Source organism: Anser cygnoides, chromosome 1 (assembly GCF_040182565.1).
Source record: "Anser cygnoides isolate HZ-2024a breed goose chromosome 1, Taihu_goose_T2T_genome, whole genome shotgun sequence".
Classification (NCBI taxonomy): domain Eukaryota; kingdom Metazoa; phylum Chordata; class Aves; order Anseriformes; family Anatidae; genus Anser; species Anser cygnoides.
This window is the reverse complement of record NC_089873.1, coordinates 14,215,699-14,233,200: the sequence shown is the minus strand read 5'-3', so window position 1 is coordinate 14,233,200 and position 17,502 is coordinate 14,215,699. Positions and strand designations below refer to the sequence as shown.

General features: G+C 40.5%; 2 protein-coding genes across 8 annotated transcripts in view; one reads left to right on the top strand and one right to left on the bottom strand.

Moving 5' to 3' along the window:
• The window catches only part of LHFPL3 (LHFPL tetraspan subfamily member 3), a 263,261-nt gene that overhangs the window by 73,666 nt on the left and 172,093 nt on the right, over positions 1 to 17,502 (bottom strand). For all 3 annotated transcript variants that reach the window (XM_048068469.2, XM_048068468.2, XM_048068467.2), the window contains exon 2: positions 6,435 to 6,671. In XM_048068469.2, the coding sequence (XP_047924426.1) occupies positions 6,435 to 6,671 (237 nt within the window). The remainder of the gene's footprint in view (positions 1 to 6,434; positions 6,672 to 17,502) is intronic.
• LOC125183312 (protein ALEX-like) overlaps positions 1 to 17,502 on the top strand; it is a 150,112-nt gene that overhangs the window by 128,101 nt on the left and 4,509 nt on the right. For 3 of the 5 annotated variants that reach the window (XR_010827679.1, XR_010827652.1, XR_010827698.1), the window contains one exon: positions 1,415 to 2,580. The gene's annotated coding sequence lies outside the window, so the exon portion shown is untranslated. Of the gene's footprint in view, positions 1 to 1,414; positions 2,581 to 16,050; positions 16,183 to 17,502 lie in introns of those variants that run through there. The other 2 variants (XR_010827674.1, XR_010827717.1) reach the window with 2 other exon arrangements.

The following is a 17,502-nucleotide window of genomic DNA, read 5'->3' as shown; positions in this document are numbered from 1 at the left end:
ATATTTTCTCTATTTCATATTATTTACATAGTTGAAATCACAGGCAAATGGTTGCCATTCTCTAAGGATAGAAATTTTGAGAAAAAAAATCTTTATAAAATAATGTTTGGCTTCTAGTTGCAGCCTTCTAGGTGAAATGCTGGTACTATTTGCCTACTGCTCTGTACTCAGAGTTCCTTCTAACTCACGGAGGTGATACCCAAAGAAAAACAGGTTGCCACTGGACAAAGAAATATACAACTGGAGTTAATTGCAGTGGTAGATAAGCCACTTGTTGGTTGAAGCTGAAAGAGAACATAAGAGATCATCACAGCTGTGACAAAGCTTTGTTCTTGGCTGACATGGCAGAGAATCATGTTTTGAAACGAGAAATGAGGGCCAGTAATTCCCAACCTGGAATCTATGTCTGTGGACTTCAAATAATAACTTGATTCTACCTTTGAAAACCGGGGCGCCTAAATCCTTCTCCTTTGAGGCAAGATTATAAACTTTTTGACGTAGTTCCAGCTTCCTCTGGCCAGCTGCAGTCTAGAGAGCACATGTGGTGGGCTGTCTACAGCAATCCATCACAGATCACTCTGCAGCGACTTTCTTCCACATTTCCCTTCTCAAATGGAAATTTAAGTGGCCAAGTTGGTTCTGAGTTCAAAGACACCTTAAGTGCTTTGAATGCTGAGCCACGCCAAAGCAGGAAGAGACTGAAGTGGAGTCCAGTGGATCACTCTTGAACTTCAGAAAAAAATGATGGGAGGAGACAAGCAGACATGAAGAGAAATAGGGAACAGAGTTAACAGATGTGCTGCATCTTGCTTTTGAAAGAAAAGTGTATTTTAACTGAAATGAAAATGTGCATATAGCTGGAGAAGTCAAGGGGTACAGAATTTTACAAAAAGGAACTATATGATTTTATCAGACGGAAAACATGGATATACAGGGCTGTAAATGTTGTTCTGGCTGGATTTGTAGTCTTTATTATTAACAAGAGCTGTTGGCAACTCTTTTATGTATTGCAACTATATCAGATATCAAAATTCATATGTTTATTCACCCAATTTTGAACAACTTAACTTGAATGTTTGCAAATGTATGCCATGAGAACTACATGCCGATAAGCAGGGCTTTGCCATTTTGCAGCATTTTGCAGAAAGTGCTGTGTCCTGAGCTATTTTCCTTTCGAGGAATGACAGCTGGTGTGCACTCTGTTATACAGTACCTCAATGGGACAAGCACACTGCTGGCCTCTTGTCGCTCAGCTTCAGATAGCAGGACTTCTGCAGACAGTTTTCTGTTGCAGCTGAAATCATGTGGACAGAATATTCTTGTTTACAAAGATAACTCTTGCCAGAGGTGCAGAGATCTCGATGCAAGCTTTTTTTTTCTCTTTTTTTTCTTTTTTTTCTTTTTTTTTTTCCAGAAAACTGCTTTGTCACCAAGAAGCTACTTCCCCTGAGTTTCTTTCTTCAAGTGTGTATAGTCTGCAGTTTCTGAAGCTCGTGCAGATGTACGGAGCCAGCCTTCAACAAACTCCATCAGGCACTGACAGCACCAGTATAGAGAATAATGAGGGTGCAAATGCCAACAAACTGTTAAATACCCACTTGGGCATCCTGCACAGAGCTCTATGCCCAGCTCTCCCCAGCGTGGCTGCTGGGAGCTGCTTGGTGTAGCTTGAATCTGTCTGCGTGAGTTGCAATCACTGCAAGGTAGATGAATGCTTCAGATCTCCCATCTAGCTGCCTGGTCCTTTTATCTATTTCAGCCCTGGGCTTGCAACTCTGGGAAATCTCTAGTGCAAATTGCCTATGACCAGATGGGCCCCAAAGGTAAGTCAAATGTTAAACTTAAACACTTTGTGAAGCTGCTCCATCCATCAGAAAAGGCACAGCTGTCCACAAAGTGCATTACCCACTTGGCCTGACTGATATTACTTAAAAGGATAGTTTCTTCTGAATGCTCATCTATTTATCACTCATAATACAGACCAAATTACCACTTTCTACCATAAAAGTAATTGCTTTGCACCCTCAATTTATTTTGGAAACATCTTATTTTGTCTCTGCACCCTTTGGGCAGAACTTTAATTTTATGTCATTAAAACATTACAGTTGAAAATGTTAAATTCTGCCATTATACAACACATCGAGTTTTTTTTTCTTCCCCTGATGTTGATGGTGTTGATGAAGCTTAAAGCTAAGATGAATTCTGGCTATTTTTGTTATCACCCAGAATGTCATTAGCTTAATAACATGCAGACCTTTAAGTCATTACCATTTTTTCCTATAAATTAAAACAAACCATGTAACACTGCTCTCCTCTCTTTTTGCTAATGGCATAAACATAATGTAGAAGTCTTTTTAGAAGTGTCTTTTTTTCTTCAAAAGGCAGTTTTTAAAATGAGAAAGGTATGGATTGTTGTGTAAAATTTGCATGATTAGGAAAATGCATTAAGTACATCGTACCCCAAAAAAAATCTGCTAAGCTTCAGTTTCAGATATGAAGCTCACATGGTAGTCTACTCTCAAACCTAAGCAAAGAAGAAATAAGCACGCACTATTTTTGTCATGTAGTGACAAAGGAAACTTTCTTGTATGGCAAAAACAAAAAGAAAAAGAAGCAAGCAACCAACCAAAAAACAAAACAGCTGTCTTCTCCTGTGAGTAATTTTAGAAGTCATATTCCTTACATATGAGCATTCATTAACCTATGTAAATACACAGCACTGTAGTAACCAAAAGCATACAGCAGGTGGTAATTCAGCGTGATAAGTCTACAGACAAGTACAGCTTGCTCTTTTTCTGTCTTTTTCTCATCTTTTCACCATCCTGTTACATACTGTATACTTCTAAATGTTTACTCGTCACCAATACTCAGAAACAGCTGTGGTCCTGGGTACTCACAGGAGCTCTAACAGCCATGGCAAGCTCTTATTGATGACACTGTGGGAGCAGATCTGCAGCAAGTCCTCGAGACCTGATTAAGGAAACAGCTGCCCAGCTGCCTGATCATTGCTTCATAATTCATTGTTCTTGAGGATTTTTCCACAAATGAAAACTGTTGTGACTCTCACACTTAATTTATAGTTTCTTCCCCTCTGTTGAGCTACTACATAATGCTGACATGCATGGGGCAAAGCCCTAGCAGCAGATGACTAGTGACAGGACAAGAGGGAATGGCCTCAAGTTGTGCCAGGGGAGGTTCAGGCTGGAAATGAGGAGACATTTCTTCTCAGAAAGAGCAGTCAGGCACTGGGACGGGTTGCCCAGGGAGGTGGTGGAGTCACCGTCCCTGGGGGTGTTCAAGGAGAGGTTGGACTTGGTGCTTAGGGACACGGTTTAGTGGATGACATTAGTGGTAGGGGAATGGTTGGACCAGATGATCTTGGAGGGATTTTCCAACCTTAAGGATTCTATGATTCTACGAAGAGTTGAGAGGGTAAGCGGAGGTTCCTCTTGGGTGCAGTCAGCGTTGGTTTCTCCCCAGGTTCATTCTTCTGAAAAAAAACCACTGTGAAGCTACAAGGTTTCCCTTCAAGGGGAAGCCTTGCTTATCATGGGCTACAGGATGTTCAGCCCTGTGACAGAGAACATCATCACCACCAAGGGGAAGGAGTTCTGGGACACCTAGACAGTCAACAGCCCCTCACCAGCACTCCTTGACAGTCTGGCCACATCTTTTCCTCTTGGAGGACAGCATCAGCCTAGGGACTCCTCCTTGAGAAAAGGATGCTCCTGATCCCGGTGTGCTAATCAGAAACAGAAGCCAGTACAAGCCTGGAGACTGGCACCATTTGGGTGAAGGGGGAAGAAGAGATGAGTGGCAGTGTTTAGCGTTCAGGGCTGCTTGTTGTGAGGACTTCACATTGTAAGAGTAGCTGAGGAGACTGAAGGTGGGATTGCTTATATCCATAGTTTTATTTTCATGTCTATATGGGAAGCACTTTAGTACATTTGCATATTTCAGTATTTTCCCTGACCATTTCCAAGAGATGCATGTGTACTTTGCATGTGGACTAATGCTGGTAAGTATTTCCCCAGCGTCTTAACCCAAAAGAGACCAACGGGACATAGTTTATGGAGTAAGTGTCAAAGCCCTCAGGCGTGTGCACTGCATGCCAGGGGTACAGGCAGGAGGTTGTTTGGTGCCCAATCAAGGACAAGCATTGGCTCTAATCTTCTACTAGCGTCTTCATTACAGTGTAAGTAGTTAATACCCCCTCTTAGCACAGACCACTGCCCCAGACAGACCACCTGAGCCTGCATCCAATGACTTCCAGGATAACAAAATCTGCCTCACAACCCTGGCTATACAGACCCAGAATCTTCCTCCTAAACACTGCGGCATCCATAGCTAACTGGCTGCTAGCTGCAAAAATGCATGAGCGCTACCTATACATCCCAGTGCCTGCTTTGGGGTACAGCCTTTTGGGCAGAAACCACTCCCTGGTGGTTTCTGGGCCCCAAAGCTCCATCTGCACAGCGTGGGGAAGAGAAGATCAGAGATCACAAGAGGGAATTAAGTGTTCTTGCCTTCTTGTCTCAGCGGGATATTTGCTCAGGCTTTCCTGGCATCCAGAAGGCCAGAAGAAGGATGGATCTCTGGCCAGGAATGCCAGGAAGCCGCAGACACCATGGGCTGTGTTGGCCCTGTCCCCAGGTGAAGGTGCCAGCCCTGCAGCCCCACCAGCCCTGCCAGGAGCTGGCACCTGCAGGGACATTGGCAGCAGCAAAGCAGAGAGACCGTGCCAGACTAGTGCCTGCCTTGTCCCCCTGTGGGAGACGATGTTGTTTGGTGGAAGCTTTTTGTGAAGAGGGAGGAGATGATGTCCTTTTTAGAAGGCAGGTTGTCTTTTTTTCTTTTCATCTGAAGGACAGTTTAAAATGTGGTGGTTATTAGGCTTGACTGTGAAGGACAAAGTGAGGCGGGTCCCATTTTGTTGAGTTCTGGTTTGTGTAGAGCCTGATGCTTTGTTACATTTCTGTGCTTATTCCAAGGAAAATGAGCTGCTGAATGATTTTGTCCGACATGCTGAGGATCAAATGTTCTGGCACAAGCTCGTGCCAGCGATGTGAGAGGTGATGAGTCTCCAGAAGCTGTTTTCTGCTCACAAGGTGCCAAAACAAATGAGGCCCTTTGATACAAGCTGTTGTTGGGTTCATGAGCTTTGTATGGCATAGACAAATTAAACACAAAGCTGATGGCAAAAGCGCTTGTGGCATAGCTGTGAATACCCTTCTTATAAACCTTTTAATTTTCAAATATGGATGAATGTTATCCTTTCAGAAAAGGGCCACAGGGACAGCCCTTGAAACAAGTGCCCTCAGTTTACCTGCAGAATAGATGTACACAGACAGTTGCAAGCAACACACACTTTCCTTAACCCCCAAATCAGTAGGCTCTAACTAGGTCTGGAATTATATGTGAAATTCAATCTTCAGGTCCATTTATCTTAGGGCTGAGTGTGCTGACTGTCTGCAAGTCAGCAAGCTGGGACCCAGTGCTTTCAGATATATGGATAATGGTCTTTCCAGAGCAGGGCTGAGACCAGCTATTTTTGTACAACACAGACTGCCAAACAGCTCTTGATTTCCAATCCAGCATGGAAGGTCTCCCAATATCTCTGCTATTATTAGAAGCAACCCACAAAATTGCAAAGGTGGTAGATGAGCTGAATGCAGAATCCTCCATTGGTAGATCTAGGGGGCACTCGGTGAAATTAGTAGGGGATCAATTTGAAACAGACAAAGAAAGTACTTCTTTAGCAGTCAGTAGTGAGCTTTGGGAACTTGTGGCCATGTAGTGTTGAAGCAGCTGACAGTATTAGAAGGTTCAGAAGGAATTAGGCAAATCCAGGGAAAACAGGTCTGCTAAAAGGAGTAGGCAGGGACATGAGCTCCTTTCGTTTTCATTCCTGGCTCTGATTCTTGCTCTAAGTCTACTGGTGCCCCCTGGCATAGGCGGTCCCATTATGTGGCTGGGTACAAATCTCCCAAGCCAACCACTCCCTCCTCACTGCCTGCTCTGCTAACACATAAAGTGCAACCTTATATTACAGACATCCAAATTACAATGCAAAATTCTAAAGGAACCAAATGAACAAATCTTGTATGGGGTATAGAAAAAGATGGAGATAGTGAAACTTAAATGCTCATGAAACACTGTACAAACTGGGAACACAAACACATCCCATCTGCAGTTCTAGAAAATGGTAAGGATAAGTCATGCATAGTACAGCAGTTATGGCAATTTCAAACTTTCTTATGTTTTGGAGGCTGAAAAGTAAAACTTCCACTGCTCTTTGTATTTCCTCTTCCCCAGCAACTTAGGAAGTAAGCCAGTATGTTAACTTTTACATATAGAACAAAATGAAACAGATAGTTGTTTTTAAGCAATTGCCTCAAGGCCACCCAACGATAGTGTTTCTAAAGCAGTCCTACCTTTGTTTTCCAACTTGAGCTCCTCTGCTAGCAAGCTGTCTTGTCTGTTGCCAAGCACAAATGCCAGAAATGAGAGGATCAGGGCATCCAAGATTCCAATAATAGCCAGGATATATGCCCAGCGGACTGAACAAGCCCCCAGCGTGTACTTGTCTGTCTTTTCACCACACATCCGTTTTACCTCATCTGAATCCCAGCCATCAGGAAAAATCATACAACCCAGGACGAGACAGGCAGCTTGGAGAAAAAAGAAAAGGAGAACAATGGGATAATGAGACCAAACTTTCATTTTGACGAGAACCTACACAGTTATCATTAAAGCAACATGCCTTTTCATGCTGAGCTTCAAAGCTAGTTTACTTAAAAACAAATCACACAATAATGTGCTGTGATTAACTATTTAACACAAAAACCTAAGACACAACATCAACTTGGCACCTTGCTTATTTATTTTTTTAAATGTTACATCATGAATTCCTAGACAGTTTTGTACCAGTACAATCACATTTTCACAGTGAGACTGATTTCTTTATTGTAATATGAAGGGATCCTACAAAATAAAAGGGAAAAATGATTATTAAGGTGGATATTCAAAGGAAACATTGGATTACCATCAAATGGTTGGGCAAACAAACGAGAAAAAAACAGAGAAAAAAGCATATCTCTTGTTCATCTTGATCATCTAATTGCTTGCAACACACATAGGTAATAGCAAGGATTTTTTTTTCTATGTAAGTTGGCAGTACCCCTTTAACTGAAATATGTTTTATGCATAAGGTTTGTACTCCTCAAAAACACAAGTTATGACATTGGTCTGCAAGGAAAAATAAGCTGTCAACATTGCTGCGAACTTCTGAGCTGGTTTACCTGAGGAATCAATGCATGACATCTTGAACATGAAAAAGTCCCGATCCTTTTAACACTGATAAAAAGTATGGAAAGCCTCTACCCTTATGGAGAGCTAGCTGACATCGACTGCCAGCCACTCCTGGTGGGGTCAGCTGTGCTGTGGTGGGGACAGAGGCAAAGGATGGGTGTTTGAGTGCTCCTTCATCAGCCTGGGTGACCACTAAAAGGGGTCCATAACACAGGGCAGAGCAGATGGGAACTTGCAGCAAATTTCCTAACACAGCAATGTGTTTGAATAGTGCTCTGATATGCCCCCCTTCCTTGGAATACCATGGAATATCCCGAGCTGGAAGGGACCCACAAGGTTCATAGAGCCCAACTCCCTTAGCATGGTTGATGAGATTCACTGGATCCTAAACAATCTTAGAATCATTAAGGTTGGAAAAGACCTTCAAGATAATCTGGTTCAACCATCACCCAACTACCAATGTCACCCACTAAAACATTTATAACTCTTAACATTATACTGGTACATATATTGCACACACACACATATATTTGTGCACATAGAACATACTTGCAGGTATATGTGCTGATGGAAAAGAACACATTGTGCAGCCTTCAGCCTTTTAAATATTTGATGAACTCTCCCTCAGTCTGAAAACTGTGGGTCAGACACGAGTAGCTTGTGCAACCAATGGCTGCTTTTTGTTTGGGAACTGCAACAATTTCTTGTCTTTTCTGGACAAGCATAACCACTGGCATTTTACACACCTTTAATGCCCACAAAGAAAAAATACACCTGCACTGAATCGATGTGATGAAATACTGTAACACAGAATCACACAGAATCACAGCACTGCTGAGGCGGGCAGGGCCCTCTGGAGGCCGGCTGCTCCCACCCCTGCCCAAGCAGGGACACCCAGAGCAGGCTGCCCAGGGCCACGTCCAGGTGGCTTCTGAAGGTCTCCAAGGAGACCCCACAGCCTCTCTGGGCAGCCTGTGCCAGTGCTCAGTCACCTGCACAGATGTGAAAACAGGGCTCAAGAATGATATTTTCCTTTCTATAGCTACCCGATTGCTGTAGAAAAAGCCTCAAAAACACATCTGTGGAAAGCATCTGATGTAGACCTGCACCTAGTATACCTGATAAATTCTTTCTGAGCAGAAAATGTAACACCTTATAATACTTTCAAGGACAATTAAGCATAGAAGCAAGGACAATTAGATAAGGACTGATTTACTCAGCATATGCAGGTTAGACAAACTGTAAGTTGCCTTTTGCCTTGCCTGAACTCATTAATGCAATTTCAAAAGACCTTCCAAAGCTTTTTGAGATAAACTGTACAATAATTTTCTTTCTTGAACTGGTTACACAAACTTCCAAAAGATGATTTCTTGCAGTCAACACATAAGCATTGCCCTCAGTTGTGAGGTACTTCTTTGAAATGATACATAAGAAAGGCTGAGAGAGCTGGGGATGTGCAGCCTGAAGAAGAGAAGGCATCCTTGAGACCTCATTGCAGCTTTTCAGTACTTAAAGGGGGCTTATAAATAAGATGGAGAGCAAGTTTTTGCTCAGGCAGATAATGATAGGACAAGAGGGAATGGTTTTAAACTAAAAGGGGAAATTTAGATTAGATGTTAGGAGGAAATTCTTCACTGTTAGGACGATGGTGATGCCCTGGCACAGGCTGCCCAGAGAAGCTGTGGCTGCCCCATCCCTGGAGGTGTTCAAGGCCAGGCTGGATGGGGCTTTGGGCAGCCTGGTCTGGTGGGAGGTGTCCCTGCCCATGGCAGGGGGTTGGAACTTTAAGGTCCCAACCCAACTGTTCTATAATTATTATGATAAAATGTTTATACTTCTGGTGTTCATAAAAATGTCCGCTTTTACCCAGGTGACTGTGACAAATGTTTGCTATAAAGTAGCAACTACCAAAAGTAGTTTACTTTTACCTCAAAATGTGACAAAGCTTAGTGAAAGTTTAGATTTTTTTTCTGTTAAGTGCATAAGAATAATTAAGATATACTGACATCTGTGTTTTTCTTTTATTACATACCACATTAGACATATGTCCCCAGTACTTCCTAAAAATTATTAAAGTTTGTTCTTTTCCACCCAGGCAATCAAAAATATAGACCCCAATCTCAGGAATTCAGTACACAGCTTCCCAGCTGATTTCCTCAGATTTCCGATAAACTCATCTTTCCTGAATTTGGTACCTGGACATGTAGATGTAGTCCCTGAACTTCCCGGAGTTATTCTGTTGGCTGCTGTTGGACTTCTCTTGGTAATAGGGCACAAAGTCCAACCATTATGGTGGTCAGACTGGTTCTCTTTGCATGAAGGCAGACATCGAAGAGGGGATATTATTATCTCCTCTGCCTATACTGATGCCTTCTGCTAGATAGCTGCTTGGTCAACACTTCAGACACAGGAATCATACCTCACCTGGAAAGGTTAACATAAGTAGGATTAGTCAACCTCAAGTCTTCAGTTGCTGAGGGAACATTTTGCTCTGAATGCCTTTAAGAATGCATACTTGCTCAATAGTATGAAACAGGTAATGATTCATTTATCAGCTACAAGGCTGAAAAGACAGGTATAAAATCCACCTACAGATCTACTTTGTATTGCAAGAAATTTTTTACATTTTAATCCTTCTAAAGAGGATTAGGAGATTTTCTCTAGAAGGAAATTACTTTCAGTTTTCTAAAAATTTAAAAAATGGAAGCCACTTTAAGTTGCAATTGCAGTGAAACTGCTAACAGATGATTTTATAACACAGACATGGGTCCCGTATCTTTGTCTAAACTTCCACTGTCACTAATGGCAATGTGACTGAAATAGAAATATGAAAAATATGAGAGGATACACTGCTACAGTTATACTTTTATCCACTTCTAATAAATTCAGAAACTTTCAGATTTGGAAAGCTCACCTATTGAATGAAAAGACTTAAATCATTGGTTCTTGCAGATGATTTGATTCAAGTAAGGAAAAAGTTAAATAGTTAAATCTATGTTAGTTGAAGACAGACTTCTGTGTGCGAGCTGAATGCACCGAATTAGCATTGGCTTCCTGAGCCGGCCGACAGACCGCTCCAGTAGCTCTGTAGCTAATCAGAGCTTGTATAAGAAGCAGCCGGGGGAAATTGATAACAGAGACTGATTAGTGTCACTGACACTGTTCAGAGCTATTTGGGCAATTGTAAAACTTACGAGAATGATATCGATGTTGTTTTCCCTTTGTTTGCTTGAGAAAGCTTTTTGCAGGGATGGTGCCTTTGTAATGATGACCCTGGACTTTCTCCAGTCCCTTCTCTAATTTTCTTACAAGAAGTGGGCTAACAATTTTTTTCACCTACATATTGGAGGTGGGTGAAACTTTTCAAGTTTTTAAAAAATAATTTCTAAATTCTACTCAAACCTGTCCGATATGTATTTACTTCTCTCTGTAAAATCTTTTTTCCCGTATGAACAGGAGCTGCAACATGGTTTTCCTTTAGGGCTCTGAGTGACAAGAGAAATCATTCATTTTAAGAGGGAGAGTCCGGGATTTTGCCTCCTGGGATGTAAAGATGCAGATATGACACTTTCAGAGACTGGAAACAGACCCTAAACGGGGTCTGACACTGACGTGGCACATGTCAGCTGGCTCTGACATGCTTGTGATTCTGACCAAGCTAATATTATCACAGCCTGTGCTCTGTGCGTTAGTTCAAATGGTAATTAGCAAGAAAGTGTTTCACGATCCCATGTTTGTGCCAAAGATGGTGACATTAATATTACATTATTGCATGGAATGAGGTTATATTTATAAAAAAGCTGACTGTTATACAGGAAACCACTGCTAAGAGATTCCTGCTGGCAGACTCCTCTCTCATCTTCATTCTTTTCCTGATAACCTACCCAATTTGCTCGTATGTAGAGTACGATGGTAGATTTCCTGATAAAATAATCAAAAAAAACTGGAATTGGAATTACATTGACCAACTATTTTCTTTCCATACCCACCTATGCAATAGCCTCCATGGTTCCAAAAACAGAGAGATTCTTTTTTTTTTTTTTTTAATTTTATAAATGGTATTTACAAAAACAATTGCCCATTAAACTTCAATAAATTGAACATATATAATGTGGACTTTTGGTCCAGGAGACCAGACTAATTCTAATCTGAAGTAAAATCCTAGAACCAATTATAACAAAGCTTTAGCTCTAATTGTTTTAATCCATTGATTCTTTCATTTTGCATCATCTTACTTGCTAATGTAGACAAGCCTGAATCTCTCCACTGGATTAAGATCATTTGCAGACAATGTTAAAGGTAAGAAAAAGGATTTAAATCCCTGTGATAATATAAAAGACAACACAAATTATGGCCACCTAACTTATTAGGACACTGACTTCTTGATGACAAATCTGATAGGAAGATCAAGCAATATGTATATTTTCCACACTGATTTGAATATATAGAAGAAGGAAAAAAGAACACCAAATATTAAGTGACTGGACAGCAAAGAGAAAGAAAATGATGTTGTGGAAAGCAGTAGTGAATTAGACGCTACAGTCAAGGAGAGAAGACTCACCATAGCCTAGCTGGGTTGACAAAGAGATCACTGGCTTTTTTTGATGCCCACTGAATGCACTTATACAACAAAATGGAAGAATTTGATCAGCTGTTGCAAGATGTGACACTGGATAACTGAAATATGGTTGACCAACAGCCATTCCCAACAACAGGCACTAAAGAGAATGAGTTGTTCAGAAAAGTGGAAAAAATGGAGTAATGTTATATGTGAAGAATGTGTTAAACTGTCAATATGTAAGAAGGAATGGCAAAGAAACAGTGCAATCTACTTCAGTTAGGAACACATAGGGGATGAACTGTAAGAAATTTTACTGTACTAAGGGGGGCTGTTTCAGACCTTGAGTACTGGATTCATGTATGGATAGAGATTTCTTTGATATTACAGAGACAGAAATTCTGTGAGGGGTGGTATCATCATGGGAGCATTTAACTTCCAAGTTCTGATCATTAGCCATGATAATTAAGCTTTGAGATTAATGCAGATCTATGAATAATTTAGTTAGTACAACAGCTATCTTAGCTTAAGCATAAAGATAATATAAGAATATCTCAGGTTTTTATGAGCGTATGGCAGGTGACTCACAAGGAGTATCCCAATGACTCCATGTGAAAGACCATGATTCTGGTGTTCCAACCACAGACACATATAATTCATATTTATAATATCTTGTCTAGAAAATAAATGGAAACTGGGGACTATTAATGGATATGGGCCTAGTCACCATGTAGGCAAAAATTCCCTAGAAATGTCATGACAACGGATTGCTAACAGCTATAGCAGAGGTAGATGACTAACTGATGAAAAATGGTTAAACTGAAGTTATATAAGAGAAATTATAAAAATATTTCTTTACAGTGAAGCAGTTATGGAATACAGATACCACCAGGTATATGATACAGATACCACCAGGTATGGTGGTATACCTAGAAGGCTAGAAGCCCATAGGAAGGTACATGTCAAAAGTTACATTTATGCTGTGTCACCCTCTGTGGTGTGCACTGGCCCCAAGATCTAGTAATGACTTTTTCTGATTTTTCCATTTAAAGTGTCTAAAATAACATGAAGACTGTGTCATAGCCCACCAGAGTTTTTCTAACATGTCTTTACGGCACAGGAGGTATGTATTATGAGCTCAGTGTGTCCACTGAAGGTTCACACCTAGAGAGATCATGGGAATGAAAAAGGTTCTTTGCAAATGTGTGTGATCAGAGAGGGTCATAGCCTGGCAGTCAGCTGTCATGAAGCCAGGTTCGCTGATGACGTGGGGGCATCCAAAAGCCCCATTTCTTGCGTGCTAGTCTCCTAAAAAAAGAAAAGTATATCTAATAAAGGAACCAGTTGTTTGCATTGCTTCTTTCTTTTTCTCTACTTTTTAATTTATTATTTATTTATTTTTGTTAGATCACAGCTGTCATGCACTTTTGGTTTGGCTTTACTTGGTAAGAAAATTTACTATTAAAAGTGTTTATTTTGAACACTGTCACAGTGAAGTGTTACAGCTTTCTAATTTAATGTTAACTTCTCTTTGTAGAACCTGGTCTTTAGCCAAATCATGTCAAACCAAAGCATACTGACTTGTGCTAGATTTAATAAATGAATCAACTCAATATAAAAACAGTGTGGGCTATGGCAGACAGACTGGAGAATAGGTGCTATTATGAATGGCATAGGCTAGACATCCCTTGATATTTATACAACTGATGCTTCTTCACAAGTTACTGATACAAGTAGTTTAGTTATTTTAAACTTGGTTTTGGTAAAGAGGAGGAAAAACTGAAAGCAATCTAGCTCTCAGTGATCAGGAGTTCAATTTAAATAAAATGATAACACGAATAAAAATATTTCTGAAACTATGTTTTAAAAAATGCATATTTCAGAGGGACAAACTTTGATAGGAACTGGCTAAAAAGTTAACCAGACTGAAGAGGTCCATACTTAATTGTGGGGAATGTCTTGAATTTCATTCAGCCAAGAATTTCTAAAGTATCTTGAGATGAACAAAGTTTCAGGAGTACTTTTATCTCTACCCAAATTATTAGAATACTCTATTTCCTTCTATGCTCACTACGCATGGAAAAGTGACCAGTTAGCATTTTTGGAGGTTAGATAATGAAAGCCTAAAAGATAGTTTGCCACAAATAAGCTGTACTAAATCTTTCAAGAGAAATTGAAACAAAAAATAAAATAGTCTTAAATTATGTGAACACAGACATAAAAAGAAAAGCAGAAATGGACTAAGGTTGGAACCAGGAACTAAATCTTTGCCTCATTTTTGAGTAAAGAGGAAGATAACAGGAGGGCAATCCCCTTACAGCTGATGGGCATAAGCATTTGGAAATGGAAACTTCTGCCTCCAAGCCCATAGCAAAACTAAGATGATTATAAAATGCTCAAGATAGAGGAATAGACCATCCAATCCCAAACAGTGAAATATCCAACACATTGAACTGCAGAGCTGCTAGCAAGTTTTTAAAGCAAATTTATTGTTGAGATAATTGGGAACAGCATACGTGCTACCTTATTTTTAGAAAAAAAATCAAATCGAGAATTGAAAAGTAATTGGAGCAAACACTCATCCATTAGTCTGATCTCAGGTCTTTGAACAATTATTGAAGTAGAGAGTAATTAAAGCCATGGAGATAAATACAATGTGAGGTGACATCAAGATGGATTTATCTGATAACTAGAAAGAATCACAGAATCATAGAATATCCCAAGTTGAAAGGGAGCCACAAGGAGTTGGACTCATCGAGTCCAACTTCTGGCTCCACACAGGACCACCCAAAAACCAGACCATGTGCCTAAGAGCATTGTCCAAACACTTCTTGAATTCCACCAGACTTAGTGACGTGATGTTATAAAAGAAAGCTAAGTAATGTGATCTTCACAAAACATTTGATACTGTGTCAAAGAGAAACATTTATTAACCTGGAGAAGGCAGAGATTAGCATGAGAATTGAAGGTGGTTATCTGACTTGCTTTTGGAGGGCTGATGTTTTGTGCTTCAAGGGAAAGTCTTGAGCTTTTGTGAGGATATATGGATTTGAGGATGTATGGCATCTCAAGGATCAGTCTGGGAATCAGTCATTAATATTTTCATTTGGCAAGGGTAGGGCTCTGGCATTAAACCCTACTTATGGGAGGTACCATCAGTGCAGAAGACTATTGGAATAAATGGTGAAGAAGAGAAAACCTATGAGTATGTTGACCAGTCATTGGAGGACTATGACCTACCAGTCAAATGCACCCATTTTTTTTATCTTTTTACACAATGGCAACCATTGGCATACTACCAATGGCAAGTGTTAGTAGTACTAGGGAAAGTCTTTTCAGCAAAATGGAAGCACTGGAACTATCTGGCACTGCACTGGTGGGGTCTGGTCTGCACTGCTGGTCACAAATGTTCAAGAAAGATGAATTCAGCTGGAAAAGATGCCAGACAGGGCTAGCAGGATTTCTGGGCATAGGAGGAGTTTATTATTCAGAAGGGGATTAAGGGAATTTGCTATATTTAGCCCTATAAGACAAAGGCTCTTGTTGGTAGTGGAATAAGATTGTTCCCTACACATGTAGAGGAAAGTAAACTTCGGGGTAGTAAACTTCAGGGGCGGCCAAAGCTATGTAAGTTAAAGAGAAAAGCTGACACTAAAATAGTAAGTATAAACTGCCCACAAGTGAATGTAGGTTGCAAATTAGAGGATTTCTAATTGTTAGAAGATTGATGTTTGGAACAGCCATTTCATTAGAGCAAGATTGTTTTAAGATGTAACATGGCATTTCGGGAAGGGTATTGCATGATTCTGTAATTGCCTATGATAAAGGAACCAGGTTTGATGATTTAGTAGTTTTCCTCCAGGCCTCTGTTTTTATGAGGTTGAGGATAAACACCTTTAAAATTAATACAGAAGAAGGATGTCTAGAACAAATAGCAGACAGACAATGAGTAGCTAGATAGAACTACATAAAGCTAAGATCAAAAATAATGATGTCTATATCAAACTGAGAAGAAAATCTAGTAGGATAAATAGAGGTAAGAGGCAAAGAAGGAGGTCACCATTGGGCTCTCCCTGTGGTCTTTATAGAATAATTTTCCTTCCCCTTTCATTACTAAAGGTTTGCAGAAGTGATGGCAAAGAAATAAGAGTGGCATAAAGTGATTTTTCTTTGTGTTCCAGTCCTCATCAAGCTGTCCTGACATCCCTGCCAAACATCAAGCGACTACAGCAGCCTGGTTTTGTACTTGGGCAGTGCATGCCTCTGGCTTGATTCTGGAGCTACTGCAATAGGAAGCAAATCTCAATATGCTGGTGAGTGGCAAGTCAGAGAGTGCACCAGCCAACGTTTTCAGGATAAACAGCACAGTCCTGATGTGCAAACAAGATTCAGAAGCAAGGGAAATTCATACAAAAAAGGAATTTATACAATAAAGTCTATTAATAATGTCTTAATAAATGTCCATTGTTTCAGTCTTTTGCTCCTTCTGAAGACTAAGAAGTTTGCAACCAGTAAGTACTTAATTACAACAATAGAAATGAACAAACAACAACAACAAAAAAGGGTGAAAACCTCTAAAAAACCTATGTATTGTTGCCTAGAGAACAGATCTGCATGCCTTACGGTGTTAGTGCACTGAAGAATATTATGACTACTCTGCATAAACACAAGAGAATGGATCCCAGAGAGGGGGAAGAGCTATTTAACTGGAAGGGAATTTTGGCGCCTGAACAAATGGATGTAAACTGTCCAGGAATACATTTAGGCTGCAAAGTAGAAGGCAATTTTGAATAGTCAGGGGAGAAGTTTTGGCACATGCTCTCTGTAGCTGCAATCAGGCCAAAAAGTTTAAGGTGTCCAAGCTGATGCGGTTAAATAGTTATTAAAGATGGAGTTTGATCAGTATATTAACAAATTATTAGGATAAATTTCTCTGTGAGGCTAAACTCAGCTACCTTGGACCTTTAAGATATATAAAGTAAGAACTTTAAGGACTACATTTCTCAGTCTTACACCAGGTATCTTCAGATGTCAGAAGCCTGGGATCATCACTTATCTCAGCATATGGAGACTGCAGTAGCTGCAGAGCTGGACACAAGGATGTGCCCAGCAATGCAGACAGCACCTGCTCAAGCCTTAGGGCAGGCACAGTGTTGAAGGCAAACTCCAAGTTTGAACAGTATGGGTATTTTACTGCAAAGCTTCAGATTTATTTTCCTTTGACCACAAGTTTAGCAAAACTCTCTACCTGGAAAAATCCTGCACTATATTGCAGCAAAGAAAGCCTCTTGCTGGCTTTTTTTCTGCCTACATGAAACCAGCTCAGCTTATGCTGTAAAATCAATGAGTTCACAACCAGCAAGGCTTCCCTACGTTGTTATTGCTGCAGCCCTCAACTGCAGGGGGTTGCTTGCATCCCACCTGGTACATGCCACGGAGCACACTAACAGCAGCGATGTATTAGTAATGCATTAAAGAATCAGCCCACGCAGACTGCTGCTTGAGAGAAACATCTAGTATGACATCCTGCTAATGTTCACAGTTTCATTTCCATGACCACTTAAGGGTATTAGACAGTCATGATTGGAAATGATTGGAAAACAGGGTAACTCATCCATCCAGTACATGAAATA